Source organism: Sciurus carolinensis, chromosome 9 (genome assembly GCF_902686445.1).
Source record: "Sciurus carolinensis chromosome 9, mSciCar1.2, whole genome shotgun sequence".
Lineage (NCBI taxonomy): Eukaryota > Metazoa > Chordata > Mammalia > Rodentia > Sciuridae > Sciurus > Sciurus carolinensis.
This window is the reverse complement of record NC_062221.1, coordinates 53,636,433-53,661,172: the sequence shown is the minus strand read 5'-3', so window position 1 is coordinate 53,661,172 and position 24,740 is coordinate 53,636,433. Positions and strand designations below refer to the sequence as shown.

General features: G+C 37.2%; 1 protein-coding gene across 3 annotated transcripts in view; it reads left to right on the top strand.

Annotated features, from left to right (window-relative positions):
* Mcf2l2 (MCF.2 cell line derived transforming sequence-like 2) overlaps positions 1-24,740 on the top strand; it is a 237,559-nt gene that overhangs the window by 66,120 nt on the left and 146,699 nt on the right. For all 3 annotated transcript variants that reach the window (XM_047563542.1, XM_047563540.1, XM_047563539.1), the window contains exons 4-5: positions 21,376-21,466; positions 23,739-23,858. In XM_047563542.1, the coding sequence (XP_047419498.1) occupies positions 21,376-21,466; positions 23,739-23,858 (211 nt within the window). The remainder of the gene's footprint in view (positions 1-21,375; positions 21,467-23,738; positions 23,859-24,740) is intronic.

The following is a 24,740-nucleotide window of genomic DNA, read 5'->3' as shown; positions in this document are numbered from 1 at the left end:
CTTCCAACTTAAGCTATCTACTTCTCCACTCCCCCTTACTACCAAATGTTTGTTTGAAGAGGTGTAATTCTTAAAACAAATAGATCAAAGAGCTATGCTTTAGGATTTTTTCCCCTTAATGACTACTTTTTTAAAGGAATTTTCATTATCTAAAAAGTTTTTTTCTTAAAGATATGCTTTAAGTTTTAGAATAGTTTCAGGTTCACAGGAAAATTGTGTGTAAAGCAGAGAGTCTTCATTTACCTCTGCACTCACACATCTACAAAGTCCCCACCACCAACATCCCCCACTGCAGTGGTATGATTTTTGCTATGGGTGGATACATTGACACACCATCCAAAGCCCATAGTTTGTGTAGGATTTACTTTTGGTTTCCACGAATGCATAATGATACATGTCTGCCATTGTAGTGTCATACAGAACAGCTTTACCTCCCTAACCTTCCCCTGTGCTCTGCTTTTTCATTCTTACCTCCCTCAACTCCTAGTAACCACTGATTCTTTCACCGTCTCCATAGTTTTGCCTTTTCCAGAATGCCATAAAGTTAGAGTTATATAGTATGCAGGCTTTTCACTTAGTTAAGCGCACTTAAGTTTCTTTCATGTCTTCTCATGGCTTGTTAGCTCATTTCTTTTTAGTGATGAATGATTTTCCAGGGTCTGAATTGCCACAGTTCATTTGTCCATTCACTTACTGAAGAACATCATGGTTACTTTTAGGTTTTGGCAATTATTACTAAAGCTGCTATAAACATCCACATGCAGGTTTTTGTGTAGACATGTTTTTTTGAAATTTGGGTAAATACCAAGGAGCCTGATTGATGGATCATATGGTAAGAATATGTCTAATTTTGTGGGGTGGATACTGGGAATTGAACTCAGGGACACTCAACTACTGAGTCACATTCCTGGCCCTATTTTGTATTTTTTAATTTAGAGACAGAGTCTCACTAAGTTGCCTAGTGCCTTGTGGTTGCTGAGGCTGGCTTTGAACTCTCAATTCTCCTGTCTCAGCCTATTGAGCTGCTGGGATTACAGGTGTGCACCACTGCGCCCAGCCAGTATGTCTAATTTTATGAGACACTTCCAAAGTGGCTGTACTGATGTGCATTCCCAGTGGCACTGAATAAGAGTTCTTGTTGCTCTACATCCTTACCAGCATTTGGTGTTGTCAGTTTTAGGATTTTGACCATTCTAGTAGTATGGAGTGGCGTCCAGTGTTGTTTATTTGTTATTGTTGTTGTTGTTGTTCTTTTTAGATACACATGACAGTACAGTGTACTTTCACTTATCATACATACATGGAGTGTAACTTATTCTAATTAGGATCCCATTCTTATGGTTGTGCATGATGGAGTTATGTTGGTCATATATTCATATATTAACATAGGAAAGTTAAGTCCAATTTATTCTACTGTCTTTCCCATTTCCATCCCTTCCTTCCCTTCATTTCCCTTTGTCTAATCCAATGAACTTTTATTACTCTCCCCACCCTGTTATTGTTTTAAACTGCAGTTCCCAAATGACATGTGATGTTGAAATCTTTTCATACATCTGTATATTTTCTTTGGTGAGATTCAGGTCTTTTGCCCATTTTTTCTTGGATTATTGTTCACTTTCTCTTTTTTTAAGTTTTAATTTTTTAAATTTGTTTTAATTAGTTATACATGACAGTAGAATGCACTTTGATACATCATATATAATGGAGTATAATTTCTCATTCTTCTGGTTATGTATGATGTAGAATCCCACCAGTTGTATTGCTATATATGTACATAGGGTAATCTTGTCTGATTAATTCTACTATCTTTCCTATCCCCATGCCCCACTCCCTTCAATCCCTTCTACCTGATCTAAAGTAATTATTTTCTTCCCTAGCCCCCCCGCCACCCATTGTGAATTAGCATCCGCATATCAGAGAAAACATTTCACTTTTGGTTTTTTGGGATTGGCTTATTTCACTTAGCATTTTATTCTCCAGCTCCATCCACTTACTAGCAAATGGCATAATCCATAATTTCAATCTTCTTTAAGGTTTAGGAATATTCCAGCAGATATATATATATATCTCACATTTTTTTATCCATTCATCTGTTGAAGGGAACCTCGGTTAGTTTCGTAGTTCAGTTGTTGTGAATTGAGCTGCTATAAACATTGATGTGGCTGCATCACTGTAATATGCTTATTTTAAGTCCTTTGGGTATAAACCAAGAAATGGGATAGCTGGGTCAAATAGTGGTTCCTTTCCAAGTTTTCTGAGGACTCTCCATACCACTTTCCATAATGGCTGCACCAATTTGCATTCCCACCAGCAATGTATGAGTATACTTTTTTCCCTGCATCCTCGCCAATATTTATTGTTTGTATTCTTGATAATTGCCATTCTGACTGGGGTGAGATGAAATCTTAGAGTAGTTTTGATTTTCATTTCTCTAATTGCTAAAGATCTTTAACATTTTTTCTTATATTTGTTGATCAATTGTATTTCTTCTGTGAAGTGTCTGTTCAGTTCCTTAGTCCATTTATTGATTGGGTTATTTGTTTTTTTGGTGTTTTTTGAGTTCTTTATATATCCTGGAGATTAGTGCTTTATCTGAGGTGCATGTGATAAAGATTTTCTCCTAATCTCTAGGCTCTCTATGATACTGATTGTTTCCTTCACTGAGAAGAAGCTTTTTAGTTTTAATCCATCCCATTTATTGATTCTTGATTTTACTTCTTGTGTGTTAGGAGTCTTGTTAAGGGAAGTCAGATCCTAAGCTGACATGGTGAAGATTTGGATCTACTTTTCCTTCTATTAGGTGCCGAGTCTGTGTTCTAGTGCCCGAGTCTTTGATTCACTTTGAGTTGAATTTTGTGCAGGGCAAGAGAAAGGAGTGTAATTTCATTTTGTTATATGTGGATTTCCAATAGTCCCAGCACCATTTGTTGAATAGGCTATCTTTTCTTCAGTGAATGTTTTTGGTGCCTTTGTCTAGTATGAAATTGTATTTATGTGGGTTTGTCTCTGTGTCTTCTATTGTGTACCATTTTTGTTTTGGTGCCGATACCATGCCATTTTTGTTACTATTGCTCTGTAGTATAGTGTAAGGTCTGGTATTGTGATGCCTCCTGCTTCACTTTTCTTGCTAAGGATTGCTTTGGCTACTCTGGGTTTTTTATTTTTCCAGATGAATTTCATGATTGCTTTTTCTATTTCTATGAAGAATGTTATTGGGATTTTAATTGGAATTGCATTGACTCTGTATAATGCTTTTGGTAGTATGGCCATTTTGACAATATTAATTCTGCCTATCCAGGAGCATGGTAGATCTTTGCATCTTCTAAGGTCTTCTTCAATTGAATTGTTCATTTTCTTATTGCTGAGTTTTAAGAGTTCTTTGTGTATTTTGGATCACAGTCATTTATAAGACATGTCATGTGCAAGTATTTGCTCCTAATCTGTGGCTTATCATCTTGAAACTGAAGGGTTTTTGGTTCTTATCCTCCAGTCCCACTGCCTGTAGCTTTGTACAGAGTTATTGTTTACATCTTGCATTTAGTGGACAGGCTTGGTGGTTTTATAGTTTTCAAGATTTATATTTCAAGAATATTATCTTCTGTTAATGTATCTAAATGCAGTTTCTTTGATGAATGGTCTTAAACATTTTTATTTTTTAGGGTAAGGGGAAGGTTTTCTAGCTTTGACTTTTTCTCCTTTTCTGTCTTCAGGATGCTGAGGTTCACCCCATGATTCTTTTTGCCCTTACCACACAGTCATCTTTTCTCCTTTCCTTTCTTTTTCTTGCTCAGAAACTTTGCCTTTACAAGACTGCCTACTTAAGTCCTGGTTTTATCAGAATGGTCTCTTCTCTTGTCACTGCCTAGCTCTCTGCAAAAGCCTGCAGTGAGAACTTAAAAAACAGCTCTGCTGATAATTGGTGTTTTTTTTGTTGTTGTTGTTTGTTTGTTCCAAATCTAATTATGTGGTTTTTGGCTTGTAGCGTTTTGTTGTTGTTGTTGTTGTTGTTGTTCTGGGTATTGAACCCAGAGGTGTTTAACCACTGAGCCACATCCCCAGCCATTTTTAATTTTTTACTTTGATACAGGGTCTCCCTAATTTGCTTAGAGCTTCACACTAAGTTGCTGAGGTTGGCCTTGAACTTGTGATCCTCCTGCCTCAACCTCCCGAGTCTCTGGGATTATAGGCGTGTACTACTGCACCAGGTGTGTTTTGATCTTCTAGTTATGTGCAAGGCCTGGGACTTGTGTAGTTCTGTTTGTTCCTATTTTGTTGATTGGTATAGACAGAGTATGTGAAAATTCAGATTTTGCTCAGTTATCCAGAAAAATTCTCTTGATTATTATTTTTAATTGTTTTTAATTTTTACAGACTGCATTTTGATTCATTGTACACAAATGGGTGCATCTTTTCATTTCTATGGTTGTACATGATGTAGATTCATACCATTCATGAAATCATACATGTACATAGGGTAATAATGTCTGTCTCATTCCACTATTTTTTATACCCCCTTCCCTCTCATTTCCCTCTACGGTAATCTAAAGTTCCTCTGTTCTTCTCTACCCCCCACCATTATATATCATCATCCACTTATCAGGGAAAACATTTAACCTTTGGTTTTTTGGAATTGGCTTATTTCACTTAGCATGATATTCTTCAGTTCCATCCATTTATCTGCAAATACCATAATATTATTATTCTTTATGGCTGAATAATATTCCATTGTGTATATATACCACAGTTTCTTTATCTATTCATCTATTGAAGGGCATCTAGGTTGGTTCCACAATCTAGCTATTGTGAATTGAGCTGCTATAAACATTGATGTGGCTGCGTTACTGTAGTTTTCTGATTTTAAGTCCTTTGGGTATAAACCGAGGAATGAGATAACTGGGTCAAAAGGTGGGTCCATTCCAAGTTTTCTGAGGATTTTCCACACTGCTTTCCAGAGTGGCTGCACCAATTTGCAATTCCACCAGCAATGTAAAAGTGTGCCTTTTTCCCCACATCCAGTCAACATCTATTATTGTTTGAGTTCTTGATAATAGCCATTCTAATTGGAGTAAGATGAACTCTTACAGTTGTTTTAATTTGCATTTCTCTAATTACTAGAGATATTGAACATTTTTTCATATATTTATTAATTGCCTGTATATCTTCTTTTGTAAAGTGTCCAGTTCCTTAGCCTACTTATTAATTGGGTTCTTTGTATTTTTACATACAATGGAGAAAAGATAGCCTTTTCAACAAATGGTGCTGGGAAAACTGGAAATCCATATGCTGTAAAATGAAATTAAACCTCTGTCTCTCACCCTGCACAAAACTCAATTCAAAATGGGTCAAGGACTTAGGAATTAGACCAGAGATCCTGCACCAAACAGAAGACAAGGTAGACCTGAATCTTCATAATGTTGGTTTAGGATCAGACTTCCTTAACAAGACTCCCAAAGCACAAGAAATCAAAGCAAGAATCAATAAATGGGATGGATTCAAACTAAAAAGTTTTTTCTCAGCAAAGGATACAATCAAGAATGTGAAGAGAGAGCCTACAGAGTGGGAGAAAATCTTTTCCACATGCACTTCAGATAGAGCACTCATCTCCAAAATTTATAAAGAACTTACAAAACTTTACACCAAAAATACAAAGAACTCTTCATTATTTTTGATAAACTTAAAAAAAAAATTTTTTTTTTTGGGGGTGCAGGGGATTGAACCCAGGGCCTTGTGCTTACAAGGCAAGCACTCTACCAACTGAGCTATCTCCCCAGCCCCCAAAAAATTTTTAGTTGTAAATGAACACAATAACTTTATTTGTTTTTTATGTGGTGCTGAGGATCAAACCCAGTGCCTCAAACGTGAGGCAAATGCTCCTCCACTGAGCCACAACCCCAGACCATATTTTTGATAAACTTTTTATCACTAATTTTGCCATTAGCCATATGTCATCTTCTCCTTCTCTTCCTCCTCCTCCTCTTCCTCTTCCTTCTCCTGCTTTTGATTCTTCTATAATTTTTAGGTCCTGGTGTCGTAGAAGGATTATCCTTATTCTCTCTCATCATTACTCCCTTTTCATAGCAGGCTGCCTTTGTGTTATGGATGTGATATCCCTTCCGGCATCTAAGATTACTAATTAGAAAAAGTATAAAAGTTCCTTTCTGTTTCATTATTTGTTTCTAGATTGGTTGTTCTGTTTGTTCATCTCAATCTCTCTCTTTGCTGCTTTTGATTTTATTCATTTCAGATGAGTTCTGAATGTCTTTTCCTATTTATGAATGAAGGGTTATATTTTGGTGTCATTATTTGGCTTGGGTTTCTTTTGCGATTGGATAGGTCTGTTTAACCAAAGTCCTTGCACTTGAATGGGAGGAGATGGAGGCCAGGCTGAAGCAGTGAGTGCTTCCTATAAGACAGATTTCCTTTTAGCAGCATTGCTTGTTTGTTTTTCTGTTTTGTTTTGCTTTGAGACAGGTTCTTGCTGTGATGCCTAGCTTGGCATCAAACTTGCCATCCTTCTGTCTCAGTCTTCCGAGCAGCTGGGACGAGGCACCGCCACACCCAGCTTGGATTTTTTTCTATCATAATAAAGGCTACTTTGCTCTGGATGCAGAGTTTCTAGGATATTTCAGTTCTAATAAGACCTGCTTTCCTTAGTGTTCTTCTGAGTCTTCCCAGGGCCTGGAGTTTCTGCACGCTCTGCTCGGCTTCTCTTCAGTGTCAATGCTTGTCCTGGTTCTGGGTACGCAAACCTGCTTTGCAAAGGCAGAAGTCAGGGTTACAGATGGGGGCTGCTGCCTATTCGTGTTGGGGGCTGGTGGTAACTGCACTGTTCCAAGTGTGTCCCCTAGAATAGATATGACCTAAGGCTTGTTAAAAATGCAGAATCTGGGTCTCGCCTAGACTTCTTGAACTGGAATTAGTTTATTTAACAGAATCCTCAGGTGGCTGGTATGGACTTACAGAGTTTGAAGAGTGTTGTTGTAAAGAGCTCTCACTTCTAGTTAACTCTGCTCTTCCTACTCTCTGTTCCCATCTACTTCAAGAGTGAGGCTGTCTTGGAGGCTAAGAAGCCTTTGAGAATTTTGTCCTCTATTTTCTAAGGTCAAAATTATTAGAAAGAAGAATCTATTCATATCCCCAGTCCCAAAATGATCTGATCCTTTTGATGGTGATATTACCTATTTCTTGCTTCTCCAGAGAATCGTGGGATTTTTTTGTTTGTTTGTTTTCATTATTTTATATTATTTCTGGAAATCAATATCACTTAAAGAAAGTCATGGTGGCATGTCTGTGTGGAGGGAGTGGGCTCCAAATGCCCATCTAGAAGCATTTTATGCCAACACTTGAAACCGGTTTTATTTATATCACTATGCACAATAGAAAAATCTGGAAATATGCTTTCATTTCTCTTATTTCTATAGTTATATTTATCTAGTCATGATGAATTTATTCTCATTCCAGGTGCAGAGAGACTTTATTACTGATTAGTAATATACTTGTTTCTCTTTCCATTAAAAAAATGAAGGTGGGAAAATGGAATTTGAAACATGGAAACTAAATTAGGAAGGAATACAGGGAAAGGATCACCTCAACCTCTGAGCAGCTTGGCAGAGAATCGGATTGACTTTAGAGTCGTGGATGCCCTGCTACTGGATATCTGGTCGAGTTGAATGGACCACTTATAGAAATATGGAAATGTTTAGGGACATAACTAAGTCATTGACCAGGTTCCTTCATCTTAAAAGAAGCAAGTATCCTCTAAGTGTTGTCTCTTTATGGCTGATTTCTATTTTATAACTGATTCCTAAAGTTCTAGTTTTTTTTTATAACATTAGATTTCCTTATTCATAAATAACCCAAGAGATTTGAGTGGTAATTGAGTCTTTAAAATTTTTATAAAAATTACCTAAAAATTAAAATATGTGCCACAGCCAAAAGACTAGTAGAATAAACTAAGTTTGTGTCACCTAGGTGCAATAATGCTCAACTTGTGGCTGATTGTGCTTCATCTCTATCTCCTCCCACATTCCCTCCCATGTTGTTTTGAAGCAGATCAATATCATTTTGTCTGTAGATATCTCAATGTGTATTTTTAAATAGGATTTTCAAAAACATGGCAATAGCATCACATCATGAAATATACCTAAATATAACTAAATAATTCAGTCACTCTTCATATTTTTCCAATTTTTTTTCCTTTTAACTTTGACTCTGGATTCAGAAAGTGGAAGGGGAGGGGTTATCTTGCCCTTGACTGCTCTGTGGATTCTCTCCCCTTCTCTTCCCAAGAGCTTTTGATGTCCCTCGATGCACTCTTTCTGGCTTTCCTGTGAAGCAGGAACACATCTGAATCTCTTCAATCATTTGGGCAGGGAGTTCCATTACTGTCGCGGAGCCCTGGAGCCACAACCTTTAGTCCATTTCAAGTCAAGTCCTTAGTTCTCCTACAAAGAATGTGGGAAGTCACTCTCCACTGGGGAGGAGGCATTAGCAAAAGATAAAGTAAGAAGGTGAGGCGTGAAGTTGTGGGGAAAGGCAAGGTAAAATGAAGATTCTGAAATAGTCAAGAAATTAAAAATTGTCCTCTGTGTCTTCCACACTTAATTTGGATCTATCTTATAATCTTTTCCAAACTCTAAAAATGATCAACTGAATTTGTAGAAGAACATCCGTGGCTCCTAGGACTTGAAGCCACTAGATAGAATCAGTGACTTGTAAAACAACTCTGAAGGGGTGTTTTGAGATGAGCTTGTGTTGTTTCATATTGCAAATGCCAAGAGAATGCCACAGGGCTAGAAAGCATTATGAATACTTTATTTCTGAATTAGAATAATAGTTTTTAAAAAACTGTATGCTGATTATTTTAACTCCTATACATTGAGCTGTGCTATTCAAAAGGGAATTCCTACATCTACTTAAGATGACAGAGTAATTGTTAATAAACATAAATGGTCCTAAAGAACGTAGTTTGATTTCCTTCAGTAGGAAGCCCCATACGCAGTATGCCATTGGGGTCATGATTGTGTTTGGAATTAGCTATTTGAATTAGGGTTACCAATCATCTTGTTTTTCTTGAGACTTTTGGATTTAACATCAAGACAAGTGTGTCCTAGGAAACCTCAGTTCAGGCCACACGAGATGGTTCATCACCATATTTGACTCAGTTCTTATGATAATGGCAGTAAGATTTCAGTTAATCAGAACATTGTCTATACCTAGCTTACCAAGAAAGTCAAAGCATAAAAAATATTAATATCAGAGCTTAATTAAGAAAAGAAATACCTTACCCACCACAAATCTTCTCTGGTATTTTGGAGTCAGAATACAGTTAACTCAATCTCTTATGGTTACATAGATATAGTTGGTGAGGCTCACAAAGTCAGATTGATCTCAATTTAGTAGCACATGCCTATAATCCCAATTTGGGAGGCTGAGGCAGAAAGATTGCAAATTTGAGGCCAGCCTGGGCAACTTCATGTGATTTTCATGTCAAAATTAAAAAATAAAAAGGTCTGGGGTGGAGCTCAGTAGCAGAGCACCTGCCTTCAATAACCCATACTGCATAACCTGTTTCTACAAAAAAAAAAAAAAAAAAATCACACTGGCTCATCAAAGTTCTGTTGTATTTGTTATATAGAGGATCTACCAAGATTAGAAAATGAATTTTGGGTTAAAGTGTTTTGCATAAAAAGACTACATGAATTTTGTGACTTTAACATTGGTATGAGACTCAGACTTCAGCTGAGTCTTAAGTCTGCATAATAGAATATAAATTTGGGCAAGGTATTATTTTTTTCTAAACATCTCTCAGGCTGTTTCCTTATCTATAAAATGGAAATGTCACCAACCCTAGAGAGTGGCTGCGAGGATCATATTAAACAGTATTTGTGCAGGTGTCCAGCACAATGTAGGAACCCTAGTGTTAAAAAGAACAATAGGTATTAAAACAACCAAATGTGGGCTGGGGATATAGCTCAGTTGGTAGAGTGCTTGCCTTGCAAGCATAAGGCCCTGGGTTGGATCCCCAGCACTGCAAAAACAAAACAAAACCAAAAATAAATAAATAAATAATTAACACAAAGAAAGAAATAAATTGTTACCTAAAGAAATAAATTGGTCAGACATCCCATTTCCTGTGCATTTGGCTTAAGGTGAAGTTTTGTTGTCTTTGTTAAACAAGAGAGAGTGAAAAAAAAATAGTACTTGCGTACTGCTTAGCAGTTACCTCTTACGGGAGGGCTAGATTCAAAGTCATTGTCATGACTCATTCTCTCTTCTTTCTGAACTGTGACCTGTACATAATTGTCAGGAGCTACAGCTCTTTATGTACACAGGTATTGTGTCAGGAGGACTCGCACTCTGTGTACCAGGATGCTGTGGTTTGGGTCTTGGGTCTTGGCCTGCATGTGCTGAGAGGAGCCTGCTTGTGAGAGATATTGTTTTGGCTGGGGACACCACGGATGCTGCTGGCCGCTGCTGACTTCATTGTCAAAGAGCAACCTGTGTTTATGTACTACATTATATTTGCTGACCCTCTCCCAGCTCCCCCTTGTTGAGGAGCACTGGAAGCTTCTTTAGAACACCATTCAATGATGACTTGGTCTAAAGAAGAAAAAAAAGAGAGAAGGAAAAAAAAAACCCTAACAGAAAAATACACAAAATAAAACTGCTGCAAGACACAAGCAGATTATACATGGGACAAAATTTGAAGGGGAGCAATGGCATAGGATTAAGATCACGAGCCTTATTTTCGGGGAGCAGTGAGTCTGAAATCCAGGTTTGACAATGTGGTATCAGGCAAGCTACTTTGTTTATTTGTAAAATGGAGATAATATTTCTTTCTTAAGTTTAAGTGAGATTAAAAAGTTAATGTCTGACAAATGACTGGTGCCAAATAAATAGTAGCTATAATTACCTAAAATTAGTGTTATTGTTGTTGTTAATGTCAGCTTGAGTTGGCTAATACTATGGGACTGTTATTGGGCACTCAGGAAGTATAGGTCTTTGTTTTTTAAATTTTTAAATACTTTTCCATTTTCACATCTTGAATTTATTTAATTTTTTTTTTTTGAGATGGGCTTTTGCTGAAGCCCATCTCAAAACTTGTGATCTCCTATCTTAGCCTCCCAAGTAGTTGGGATTACAAATGTGTGCCTCTACCCCTGGATTTTTAATTTGGGATTTTTAAACAGTTATACTTTACATAAAGTATGCAAATCTTAATTATATAGCTTTTATATTTATGTGTTTATACAAACATCCTGATCAGCATATAGAATATTTCTTTTCTTTTTAATGTTTTTATTAATGCACTATAGTTACATATAATAGTGGGGTTCATTTAAAAATTTTTATTTTTGTAGTTGTGGATAGACAGCATGCCTTTATTTTATTTTCTTATTTTTGTTTGAGGTGCTAAGGATCAAACCCAGTGCCTCACACGTGCTAGGCAAGCACTCTGCCACTGAGCCCCAGCCCCAGCCCAGTGGGGTTCATTTTGACATATTCATACCTGCATGGGTTATAATTTGTGTTCTTGGTGATTCCCATTCTACCTGAAGTGAGATGAAATCTCAGTGTAGATTTGATTTGTATTTCCCTTGTTTCTAGGGATGCTGAATACTTTTTCATACATCTGTTGGCCATTTGTATTTCTTCTTTTGAGAAATGTCATTTAGTTCTTTCCCCCATTTATTTGTTGGAAGTTTCTTCCCTCTTAAGTTTTTTGAGTTCTTTATGTATTCTGTGTATTTTTTAAATTCATTTTTATTGTAAACAAATGGGATACATCTTGTTTCTCTGTTTGTACATGAAGTAGAGGTATACCATTTGTGTAATCATACATTTACCTTGGGTAAGAGTTTTTGATTTATTCTGTTATTTTTTTCTTCTCCCCACCCCTCCCACCCCTCTTTTCCCTCTATACAGTCCCTCCTTCCTCCATTATTGCCCCCCTCCAACCCCCCATTACGTGCCATCATCCACTTATCAGCGAGATCATTCGTCCTTTGGTTTTTTGAGATTGGCTTATCTCACTTAGCATGATATTCTCCAGTTTCATCCATTTGCCTGCAAATGCCATAATTTTATTATTGTTTATGGCTGAGTAATATTCCATTGTATATATATATATACCACAGTTTCTTTATCCATTCATCAATTGAAGGACATCTAGGTTGGTTCCACAATCTGGCTATTGTGAATTAAGCAGCTATGAACATTGATGTGGCTGTATCTCTGTAATATGCTGATTTTAAATCCTTTGGGTATAGGCCAAGGAGTGGGATAGCTGGATCAAATGGTGGTTCCATTCCAAGTTTTCTAAGGAGTCTCCATACTGCTTTCCAGAGTGGCTGCACTAATTTGCAGCCCACCAGCAATGTATGAGTGTACCTTTTTTTCCTACATTCTCGCCAACACCTATTGTTGCTAGTATTCTTGATAATCGCCATTCTAATTGGGGTATTAATCTGCTGTCAGAGGAGTAGCTGGCAAAGATTTTCTTTCATTTTGTGGGCTCTCTTTTCATACTCTTAATTGTTTACTTTGCTGTACAGAAACTTTTTAATTTGTTGCAGTCCATTTATTGATTCTTGGTTTTATTTCTTGAGTTTTAGGGGTCTTGGTAAGGAAGATGGTGCTAGTACGTTGGCATGTTGATTTTGTGTTTTCTTCTAGTAATTGTTGGGTTTCTGGTCTGATTTATAGGCTTTGATCTACTTGGAGTTGACTTCTGGGCAGGGTAAGAGATAGGAACCTAGTTTCTTTCTTCTGCATATTAACAACCAGTTTTCCCAGCATCATTTGTTTAAAAGGCTATCTTTTCTCCAATGTATGTTTGTGTCACTTTTGTCTAATATCAGATGACTATATTAATGTGTGTTTGTCTCTTACTTCTATTTTATTCCATTGGTCCTCATGTCTGGTTTGGTGCCAATACCATGCTGTTTTAGTTGCTATAGCTCTGTAGTATAATTTGAGATCAAGTATATGATGCCTCTAGCATTGTTGTTCTTGCTCAGGATTGCTTTGACTATTCTGGGTCTTTTATTCTTCCAAATGAATTTTAGGACTGGTTTTTCCTAGTTCTGTGAAGAATGTTATTGGTATTTTGATGGGGATTGCATTGAATCTGTATATTGCTTTTGGTAGTATGGCCATTTTGACAATATTAATTCTGTCTATCCAACAACATGGGAGATCTTTCCATCTTCTAAGGTCATCTTCAGTTTCTTTCTTCAGTGTTTTATAGTTTTCAGTGTAGAGGTCTGTCACATCCTTTGTTAGATTTATTACTGAGTATTTTGTTCTATTTTTTGAGGTTGAACAGAATAATTTCCCCTATTTCTTTCTCAGCAGATTCATTATTGTAGTATAGGAAAGCTATTAATTTTTGTATGTTGATCTTGTATCCTGCTACTTTGATGGATTTAGCAGCTTTAGAAATCTTCAGGTGGAGTTTTTGGTTCTCCTATATATAAGATCATATCACCAGCAAACAGATAATTTGATGACTTTTTCCCTATTTGTCCCTTTAATTTTCTTCTCTTGCCTGATTGATTTGGCTAGAGTTTTGAGAAGTATATTGAATAAAAGTGGTAAAAGTGGACATCCTTGTCTTTTTCCTGACCCTAAAGGAAATTCTTTCAATTTTTCTCCATTCAGTATGATGTTGACTTTGGGTTTCTTGAACATAGCCTTTATAATATTGAGGTAAGTTCCTTCTATTCTTAGTTTCTTCAGCTTTTTAAACATGACTAAATGCCATATTTTATCAAAGGCTTTTTCTGCATCTATTGAGATGATTGTGTAATTCTTGTCCTTAATGCTATTGGTATGGTGAATTACATTTATTGAAGTGTATATGTTGAACCAACCTTGCATCCCTGGAATGAAACCCATTTGATCATTTGTACAATCTTCTTAATGTGTTTTTTTAATGTGAATTATTAAATATTTTATTAAGACTTTTGCATGTATGTTCATCAGGGATATTGGTCTATTATTTCCTTTCATTGATGTTCCTTTGTCTAATTTTGGTGTCAGGATAATAGTGGCTTCAGAGAATGTATTTGAGTGTTCTCCCTACCTTTCTATTTCATTGAATCATTTGATGAAGATTTGCATTAGATATTCTTTAAAGATCTGGTAGAGCTGGTCAAAGTGATGCATACCTGTAATCCCAGTGGCTTGGGAGGTTGAGGAAGGAGGATTGCAAGTTCAAAGCTAGCCTTAGCAACTTAGTGAGACACTAAGCAACTTGTTGAGACCCTGTCTCTAAATAAAATACAAAGAAAGGGTGGGGATATGGTTCCATGGTTGAGTGCCCCTGGGTTCAATCCCCTGTACCAAAAAAAAAGGTCTGGTAGCACTTGGCTGAGAATCCATTTGGACCTTGGCTTTTCTTTGTTGGAAGGCTTTTGATTACTGCTTCAATCTCATTTCTTGATATTGGTCTGTTTAGGTTTTCTATGTCCTCTTGGCCTAATTTGAGTAGGTCATGTGCATCTAGAAATATATCAGTATTTTCTAGGTTTTCCAGTTTATTAGAGTATAAATTTCCGAAATAGTTCCTAATGATCCTCTGAATTTCGGAAATGTCTGTACTGATACCTCCTTTTTCATCTCTAATTTTGTTGATTTGCATCTTCTCTTTTGGTTAGTTTATCTTTTCAAAGAACCAACTCTGTTGCATTGATCTTTTGTATTTTTTTAAAAATTCTCAATTTCATTAATATCAGTTTATTTCCTGTCATCTACTACTTTTGGAATTCATTTGTTCTTGCTTTTCTAGGGCCTTGAGGTATAACACTAGATTATTTATTTGGGATCTTTCTGAGTTTGTGTTTTCTTTTTAATGTAGGCACTCAATGCTAAAAACTTTCCTCTTAGAATTACCTTCATGCTGTCCCAGAGATCCTGATCTATTGTATCTCTGCTTTCATTTGTTTTTAAGAAATTTTTGATTTCCCCCGATTTCTTCTATAACCCATTTCTCATTCAAAAGCATATAATTCAATCTCCACATGTTAAAATGTTTTTTTATCTGTTGTTGATTTCTAATTTCATTGCATTATGATCTGATAAGATGAAAGAATTATTTGTAATTTTTGTTTTTACTAAGACCTTCTTTGTGTCATAAAATATGGCCTATTTTAGAGAAAATTCTGTATGCAGCTGAGAAGAAAGTGAATTTGATTGTTGATGGATAAAATATGCTATAGGTGTCTATTAGGTCCATTTGATAATGCATTTTTTAGTTCTGAAGAGTCTTTACTTAGTTTATGCCTGAAAGACCTATCTGTTGGTGAGAGGTGTGTCATTGTATTGGTTTCTATTTGAGTCTTTATATTGAGTAGAGTTTACTTTATGTACATAGGCATGCTGACATTTAGGGCATACATATTTATAATTATTATATCTTTTCACTGGTTGATTCTCCTAACCTGTATGAAGTGACTTTCTTTTTTCCCTGGTCTATTCTTCATTTCTTCTGTGTGTAATATTCCTTGAAGTATGTTTGTAGTGCTGGCTTAGTGATTATGAATTCTTTAGTTTCTGCTTATTATAAAAGGTTTTTATTTCATCTTCAATTCTGAAGGATATCTTTCTGGATATAGCTGTCTTCACACTGCTTTTTTCAGGAGTTGGTACGTATTATTCCAAGTCCTCCTGGCTTTTAGAGTCTGAGTTGAGAGATCTGCAGAAAGTCTAGTTTTCTTACCTTAATTATTAACTTTCTGCCTTCTTTTTCTAGCATTTCCTCCACTGTGGTGTGAATGGGATCAGTTGTCAGTTGTCAGCTATTTGGCGTGACTTCTTCCCTTACTTTTTCATATTGTTAGTATTCCCACCCACTTACTGGGATGATTATCTCTTTTACTTTTATATAAGGGACTTTTTAGTAAGCTGCTTTCTCTTTACTACATGCCCTGGGTTGGGCAAATACTTTAGTATTCAATATTTTACAATCTGAACTTGCAGCAATGTTCAGTCTTGAGAGAAGACACCAATTCCTTGTAATTACAGCTGCTTCAGAACAAAGCCATATACTAATAAATCTTTTTAAAAAAACTTATCAGAAATGTTCTGGGCTGGGGAGATAGCTCAGTCGGTAGAGTGCTTGCCTTGCATGCACAAGGCCCTGGGTTCGATCCCCAGCACCACAAAAAAAAAAAAAAAAAAAAGTTCTACATCAGTCCACTAATCTGAGTAGTAAATGGAGTGGTTTTCTTGAATTGGTTGATAAATTAGATAATAAGTAAGTAACATTGCTTTTAAATTATATTTGACTCTAAGGTCAACTATTCGCTCACTGCTTCAATTCTGTTCTGTGGAGAAGTCAAGACATACCGCCTATTTCCCCTTTCTCCCATCTTCTGGAGCCTGTTTATTCATTTATTTATTTATTTTACTTGCTGAGGTTTTTGAAATGTAGTCCTTTCTTTCTGGGATTTCAGCTTTTGTGCCATTCGTTTATTCTCAGTTTTGACCTAAAGTGGTAAAACTTGTTAGGGATGTCTGTATGGAGAATTTAATTCCCTTCTTGGCTGGTCAACCTTGACATACCCCTCTTTGGGGGAATCTCAGACCTTGTGCTGGGGGGAAGAGAATGGGATACATCAGACTATCGTCCAGCGTCTTCTAGGCTTGGAAGAGATTACTCCGTCCAGGCTTACCAGATTTGGTCTGAATTTAATTGATCTCAGCAATGCCCGCCCCCAGTGTCAGCCAGGTTCCTTATCCCAGGGTTCAGATCACTTATGAGTGTTCTTTGCTCTTCTCAACTTTGTAGACTAATTTGCCATGTCAAATTTCTGTTTTGAATGACTCTTGGGGAGCTACCATGATAATGTGACTTCCTCTGACCCAGTTATTCCATTCCCCAAAGGGATAAACTAAGTGAATTAAAAGGATGATAAAAATATAGTTCACTCAGAGTAAATAAATTGGGGTATGAGGGCAAAACGAAGGTTAAAATATTCAAAGGTTGAGAGAAGAGAAAGTGGAAGAGATTGTAGCACATGAAAGCCATAAAGAGGGAGAAAATGAAGAAGGAGAAAGAGGAGGATGAGGAGGAGAGATACAGATAGAGAGAACAAGAGATGTTGCTATTATAAGAGGGAGAGGCAAGGAGAGTAAGCAAAACAAAACAAGCAAACGAGTGGAACAAAACAGTATACCCCCCAGAACACACAAACAATCTCATTATAAAGCAATATTCCTTGTTTCAATTCTGACCAGCAGAGAAAGTGGAAAGTATATCTTTCCTCTACACTGCCATCTTGAAGCCAGGGTAGAGAACATTTCTATGAAGATTCCTTCCTGGTTTTTTTTTCCATCAATAACTCTATCCAACCCCTCTCTTCTTTGCTTTTCTCCCTTGAGAAGACCACTATTTTGACATTTATTGCTATCAATTAGAAAAATCACAAAACATTAGGAAGCTGAGAAATCACATTTAGGATTGTTACATCTTCTTGATAAGTTGACTCTATGAATTGCTTATCTCTGCCAATATTTCTTGTTTCTCACACTACTTTTTCTGTGTTTATGTAGCTAACTGACTTTCTTATGATTGTTGTTTGCATGGTATTTCTTTTGCTATCATTTCTTTCAATTTATCTCTGTCTTTATGTTTAAGGTGTATCTCTTGTAAGCAGTATATTCACTCTGTCAGTATTTGGGTTTTAAATGGAGTGACATCAACTCTTTCCCCTTACTGTGATTATTAAAATAGTTGGGTTTAAATCTACTATCTTGCTATTTATGTCAACTGTGACTGATCCTTTAATTTTTTCCTTTCCTGAAGTCTTTTGAATTGTTCAAATTTCTTTCTTTCTTTCCCTCTCTTGCTGTCTCTCTCTTCTTTTGCAGTGCTGAGGATCAAACCCAGGGCCTCAGGCCATACTACGCAAGTGCTATACTACTGAGCTAAATCCCCAAGTCTCAAATATTTTCAGTATTCCATTTATCTCCTCTTTTGAGTTTTTAGCAATGATTTCTCTACTGTGACAGTGGGTATCTTAAGTTAACACAATACACCTTGTATTAATTTCATATTACTTTATAACAATATAAATGGTATAATTTCATCTTGATTGATATTAATTTCAATAGTGAAATTCTATTTACTCCATCCCATGCTATTTTGACAAATTTTATTTTACATATGAATTATATTTACCTTATTATTATTTTTGCTTTGAATGGTCAATAGTCTTTAGTGAAATAAAAAGCATAGTTGATAATATTTATCCACATACTTAATTCTGCATTGCTCTTCATTGCTTCTTGCAGATTCAGACTACCAACTGGGATTATTTTCTTTCAGATTCATCCATTTGCTCGTCTGTTCAGGATAGGTGACCCAGCACTTGGTGTGAAAGCCTATTCTAGAAGTTGCTTACTGTGGAAGCTCTCCAACCCTTCTCTGGAAATTATTCATTTATTAAATTCTTTTGTCTTCAGAGTTCTCTCATATGTAAGGAAAAATATGAGTTCTTAATATGACCAGTGTTGCTTTTCACAGGAGTGAAAGTGTTCCCCACCCATGGCCGAATCTCCTTACCCAGAAATTTATCTTTTTCAAGCTGTTTACTTTTCTTGCGTCTGTGTGCTTCCAACTTCACTCAGTCTGGAGAATATCCTTTAGTATTTCTTGAAGTATCAACTACTACTAATAAATTCTCTCAGCTCTAGTTGCCTGGAAATGTCCTTATTTCACCTTCATTTTTCGAATGAATTTTCAGTAGGTGTAGAATTCTCAGTGGTTCCAGGTAAGTTCTCTGTAGATCTTATTCCACTAGATTGCAGCATCTGTGGTTTCTGCTGCAGAGTCAGTGATTAGTTTTTTTTAATTTTGTTCTTCTGGAGGTTATGCATCTGTTTTCACTGGTTGCTTTTAAGATTTTCTCCTTATCTTTCATTTTCATCAGTTTGTTTCTCGTAAACCTTGGTAAAAGTTTTCCTTGCTTTACTCTATGTGGTAGTGGAAGAACCATTTAAATCTGTGAGTTGATGTCTTATCAGGTTTGGAAAATTTTAGCCATTTTTTAAAAATTAGTTTCTGCAACACATTATTTCCTTTCTTCTGGGACTTTTGTTCACATCCCACGTACCTCTTAGGTTCTGTTCTATTTGCCCTCCACTGTTCTTCACTTTAATTATTTTCTACTGGTGTAATTTTAGTCGCACCTATCCTGTTCTCTGCTGTGCTCAGTCTGCTGTTAAACAAATCCAACAAGTTCTTAATTCCAAATACTGGTGTTTTGTAATCTTAGAATGTTCATTTATTCTTTGTTGTAGATTCTAATTCTCTGTTGGAATAGTACATCATTTGTCTACCTCTTCCTCTGTTTTCTTTCTTTTTTTTATTGTAAACAAATGGGATACATGTTGTTTCTCTGTTTGTACATGGCGTAAAGGCATACCATTTGTGTAATCATAAATTTACATAGGGTAATGTTGTTTGATTCATTCTGTTATTTTTTCCCTTCCCTCCCACCCCTCCCACCCCTCTTTTCTCTCTATACAGTCCTTCCTTCCTCCATTCTTGCCCCCCTCCCTAACCCTAATTCTAACCCTAACACTAACCCCTCCCACCCCCCATTATGTGTCATCATCCACTTATTAGCGATATCATTTGTCCTTTGGTTTTTTGAGATTGGCTTATCTCACTTAGCTTGATATTCTCCAATTTCATCCATTTGCCTGCAAATGCCATAATTTTATCATTCTTTATGGCTGAGTAATATTCCATTGTATATATATGCCACAGTTTCTTTATCCATTCATCAATTGAAGGATATCTAGGTTGGTTCTACAGTCTGGCTAATGTGAATTGAGCAGCTATGAACATTGATGTGGCTGTATCTCTGTAGTATGCTGATTTTAAGTCCTTTGGGTATAGGCCAAGGAGTGGGATAGCTGGGTCAAATGGTGGTTCCATTCCAAGTTTTCTAAGGAATCTCCACACTGCTTTCCAGAGTGGCTGCACTAATTTCCTCTGTTTTCTTTAACATATTGATCATATTAACTCCAAAGTTTCTGTCTGCCAAAAGTGGGAACATCTGTTAGCTTTCATGTACAGAGTATTTTATCAGTTGATTTTTTTTTTTTTAGTCACTTTTCCTTGTTTCCTTCCATTTGTCAATACAGGTCTATGATAATGAATCAACTCAGTGATGCTTAATTCAGATAAGCTACTTATATTTTCTTTCAGATTTTGCTTAGATCTTCTGCCTTATTCACATTACAGGCAGTTTTTAGGGTAAAGTCTACCTTTTTTCCAATTTAGAAAGCTATTGAACGGTTACTGTGGGCCAACTACTTTTCATGTCCTTTATCTCTTTTAATCTTCATGATAATCACATAGAAATAATAGTCATCACTTGTATAGTATTATGTTTACACACTCACTTAATCCTCACATCAGTCTTATAGGTAGATACTGTTTTATTAGTCCTTCTTTATAAATAAAATGTCTAAGAAACAATTGGGGTTAAGTAATTCCTGAATTCAGAAATTTTAATCTAGTCAGGTTGGCTTCAGAATTTGTGCTTTTAACAACTGCTCTATTGTGATATTATTCTAATTTTACAGAGAAGCACACTGCATGTTAGAAAGATTAGATGATCTCCCCAAGGTCTCAGTGCTAGGAAGTAGCAGCACTAGGGTTTGACCCAGGCTCCAAAGTACTTGCTTTTTCCTCTACACAACACTCTATCCCAAAGGAGATAAAATACATGTTTTTACTTTGAGAACTGTAGTTAAAAGAACATTGTGAGAATTCTGTGGAGGGTTAAGTGAGGGGCAGGGAGGGCTTCTCGTCTTAATGAAGATGATGTCTTCTCACGTATGTGGTCCATTAGCCTCTGTGTGGCCACACACCGGGAGCGGGTTGTGTTCCCAGTGGCATGTGTTATTTCTGAATACCTCTAGGACTTACTCGTGGGGAAGGATTTTGATAGCTCCATGAATGTCTACTTGAGGAAAGAAAGAGGGCAGAGCTCAACCTTGATGTCTTCTGCCTATAGTAGGGACAACGTGATTCTCAACTGACACGTGTCTCTTCCTTCAGGCATGAGTACATGTCTTCCTTTAGTGTCGAATGCATTTGCCAGCCAGACTCTGAGTTCTACTGAGGGTCTGAGAGTAAAAGCACTTGCTGTGTTGGGGCTCAGGCTTAGACTGGGAGGGGGAGTTGGCTTCTTGGGTGGGGAGATCAGACCCAGCTCTTTGCCTGTGCTGGGCAGGGTGTTTACACAGTGAGCCTGGACTGCTATGGAGGCTGGAGGATGTGTTCTGCTGTGGAAGCCACACCAAACCCATGGTTCTCTCCTAATCTCTAACACTGATCTTGCTTCTTTGCAGTGTGGAGGCTGCCAGCATTGGATTCGTCATTGTGATTGACAGACGAAGGGACAAGTGGAGTTCCATAAAGGCATCCTTGACACGAATAGCAGTAAATATTTAATTTTGTGCTATGATAATTAAAGTCATTTAAATAGTCTTTTCAAATATTTTCTATCAAAGTTTGGGGAAAAGGCAATTATTTTTTGTCAAATTTTGGGAAGTTCTTTGTAACAGGTGCTATTGCATCACAGAAGGTCTTCTGCAGGCAATTCCTGAGCATCATGAAGACTCCCCTCAGTCTTTCTGCCTTATTGACTTCTCTGGTTACTTAAGAGGGGCAAGTGGGGAGTGCTGGGAAGTTAATAACAGGAGTAATCTGCAACCATTGAGTTATGGGAGTTGGTGGATAAACACCAGCTTCCGTATCCCTCATTGGAACAATTTTGAGATGTGTTTCGCACAAAATCTCAGAGGATCTCAGCTTCCCTTATCTGTAAAAGTAACCCCCTCATTTATGCACTGTCTGTACATTGCTCCATCATCTGTGCTTCTAGAATCACTTCCCCAACAAATTCTTATACCCAAATCCTCTGATCGTTTGCTTTGGGGACAACCTGATTTAAGACAGTCTTCATTTTAGTATTCAAATTACTTTTTCACAAAGTAGAAAAATAGTGACAAAAACAGACAAAATGGTAGTTAGATACATTTGTGGGAGGGATGTTTGCATTTAGCTTTAAATTGCATAGTTTTGGATGGGCTTCCTTTTCCTTGTTAGTCAGTTTTGGCCACTGTTGCCTTGGAGCAAGTGGATGCATCCTTTCTCTGTTGGGACCTCAGACCTGTGAACTCAGCCACATGGTCAGGCAGGGATGCCCCAGGACTCACACCAGTATTTTGATCCCCGACAAGGTTCATAGGGGCAGTGTGGCCTGACTGAAGAGGATGGAAAATGGCAGGGTGGTAATGTGTGTGCTGGAATTAGGATGGGAGAAGGCCAGCGGAAGCCTTGCATGCACCCTCTTACAAAAGCAGTCACACACAGAGTCCTCTGGGCTTGCTTTCTAAAGCAAGCCCACGTTTTGTCTCAGCTGATTTTCCTAACATGATAACAACAAAATGCAAGGTTGTTCTGTCTAGGAACAAAGATGGAGAAGGGAGTACTCCCTTCCCTTGGTGCATGGATTGTTTTGTCCCTTTAGTTTTTGCTACAGGCCTTATCTGTAAGATCACCACAATCATTGTGGATGCCCATGACTATTTCAGAGATCTGGCTTCTGAAGAGTTCTGCTTTCCCAGGGGCCACAGAATGTACTTGAACAATATGATAAAGAGCCTCATTTGTCCGCAAATTACATTAATCACTTTCTGTGTTAAAGATGCTGCCATGCAGGGGTCCCCAAATCTGTCTACTCATCAGGATTTCTTCAAGTGGTTGTTAAACATGCAGATACCTGGAGTTCATCCCAGTCCTAATGAATCAGAATAGTTTGGAGTGAAGATGAGATTTTCTTGTAACTTGCACCTTAGGAGGTTGCTTTGGGAAACCATTGGAAAAACAGAAGTCCACAGGTAGTAGGAGACTTGGATTCTGATTTTTTGACTAAATAGGTCTGTGAATCTGGGTTAACTCCTTGCTCAGGATCCACCTCAAGTTGAGGTCAGTACTTTCTGAAAATAATTTGGCAGTAATAATAAAGGGTTTAACCAAAAACCCTTAAGTTGCTAATTCTTCGGCTTAGTAATTCTTCTAGGAATCTATCCTAAGAAAATGGTCAAAAATATGGATAAAGATGTTCATTTCAGTGTTATTTATAGTAGTAATAATATAAAAAATCTTGAATGACTAGCAAAAAGAAATTGATTATATAAATTGTGCATTCATAAAAATATTTCCAAAAACTTCTTTAAATAACAGGAATAAAAACTCATCGTTTATTAAGTGAAAAGGCAGGTTACAAAGTAACTATGGTACAAGTTTAACTATGATATAGATAATTTAACAGACCAAACAGCCTGTAATTAAGTAAATTAAAATATTAAATATGGCTGTGACATCATGGGTGGTTTTGTTTTTCTAATGTGTAATTCTGTTTCCCAATTTTTCTGTAAAGAGTAAGGATTATTTTTATAATCAGATTTTTTTTTTCTCGTTGGTTTGGTTTGCTTTATTTTTAAAAAGGGTTTTGGATTACCTGACCTGACTTTTTAACTCTCTTTTGATTATGAAATCCTATGAAATCTATTCTAATTCTTTGACAGCCATGACGTCCACTTTTAACTTTTACTTCTGTGATCTCAGGCAGGAGAAGACCAAAGTAGATCTTGGTAATGGATGTGACATTTTCTCTCTACCCTGACACTTGTCATAATGCTCACAGGTGGCATTTCCAGGAAACTTGCAGCTCATATTCATCCTTCGTCCATCTCGCTTTATCCAGAGAACATTCACTGACATTGGCATTAAATACTATCGAGATGAATTTAAGATGAAAGTGCCGGTAAGCATGACTTCTCATCTTGTCTCCATCTGGCGGGGGGCATCTGGAGATGTCTTTTGAACTGGGTTGCTAAGAAAGGTGGGAATCAAGAGGTACAAAGGGAGATGGGGGACTTTTTTCTTTTTTTCTGGATATATTTGCCTTCTTACCCTTAACTTCCTTAAAGCTGTTCCTGCAGAAGATGCATGCTCTCTCAGTTACAAACAGAAACATTTCCTGTTTTCTGCCACAGACTTTTTTTTTTAAGAAGCCAATTTTCATGCCCACAGCCTGCCTTTCTGTGAGACTGCCTTAGTGACTTCACATAACAGTTTGGCAAGGCAGTTGTGAGTCCAGCTGTTTCAGAATGGCTGGCAATAGGCTCTCAGAAATCCTCAGTACATTCAAGTACTGTCTCCATAGGAAAAGGAAACAAAAGAAGGCACGTTTAATGTCTAATAACTGTTCCAAGAATGTGCAAGTGGGACGTGGTTTCCTAAAGTTCTTGGATCCATAGAAGGAAATGAGGAGGCTTGGAAAGAAGTTTATTACACTCATGAGTTCCAGAGAAGGGATCACTGCAATGCCGCACAGGTCACAGGGGAGGCCCTGGGTTTTGGTCAGGAGGCAGAAGCAGAAGCAAGGAGGAAACCTAGTCCAGAGCCTTTCTGCAGGAAAGGCTAGGCAGGCCAGGGGAAGCAGCTTACCATTGGCTAGCTAGAATAATTCCTCTGGGCTACACAGGTAGTCTCTGGTTATCTGGTACCTGACTTTGGACTGATTTCAGGTTGGAGGAAATAATGTGTCTGTGTATGAGTTTGATAAAGAGGTGGGTCGGGATTTGGATGGGGATTGACTGATTTGCTCATGAAAGGCATGCTCCCAACTAAACCCTTCGCCATC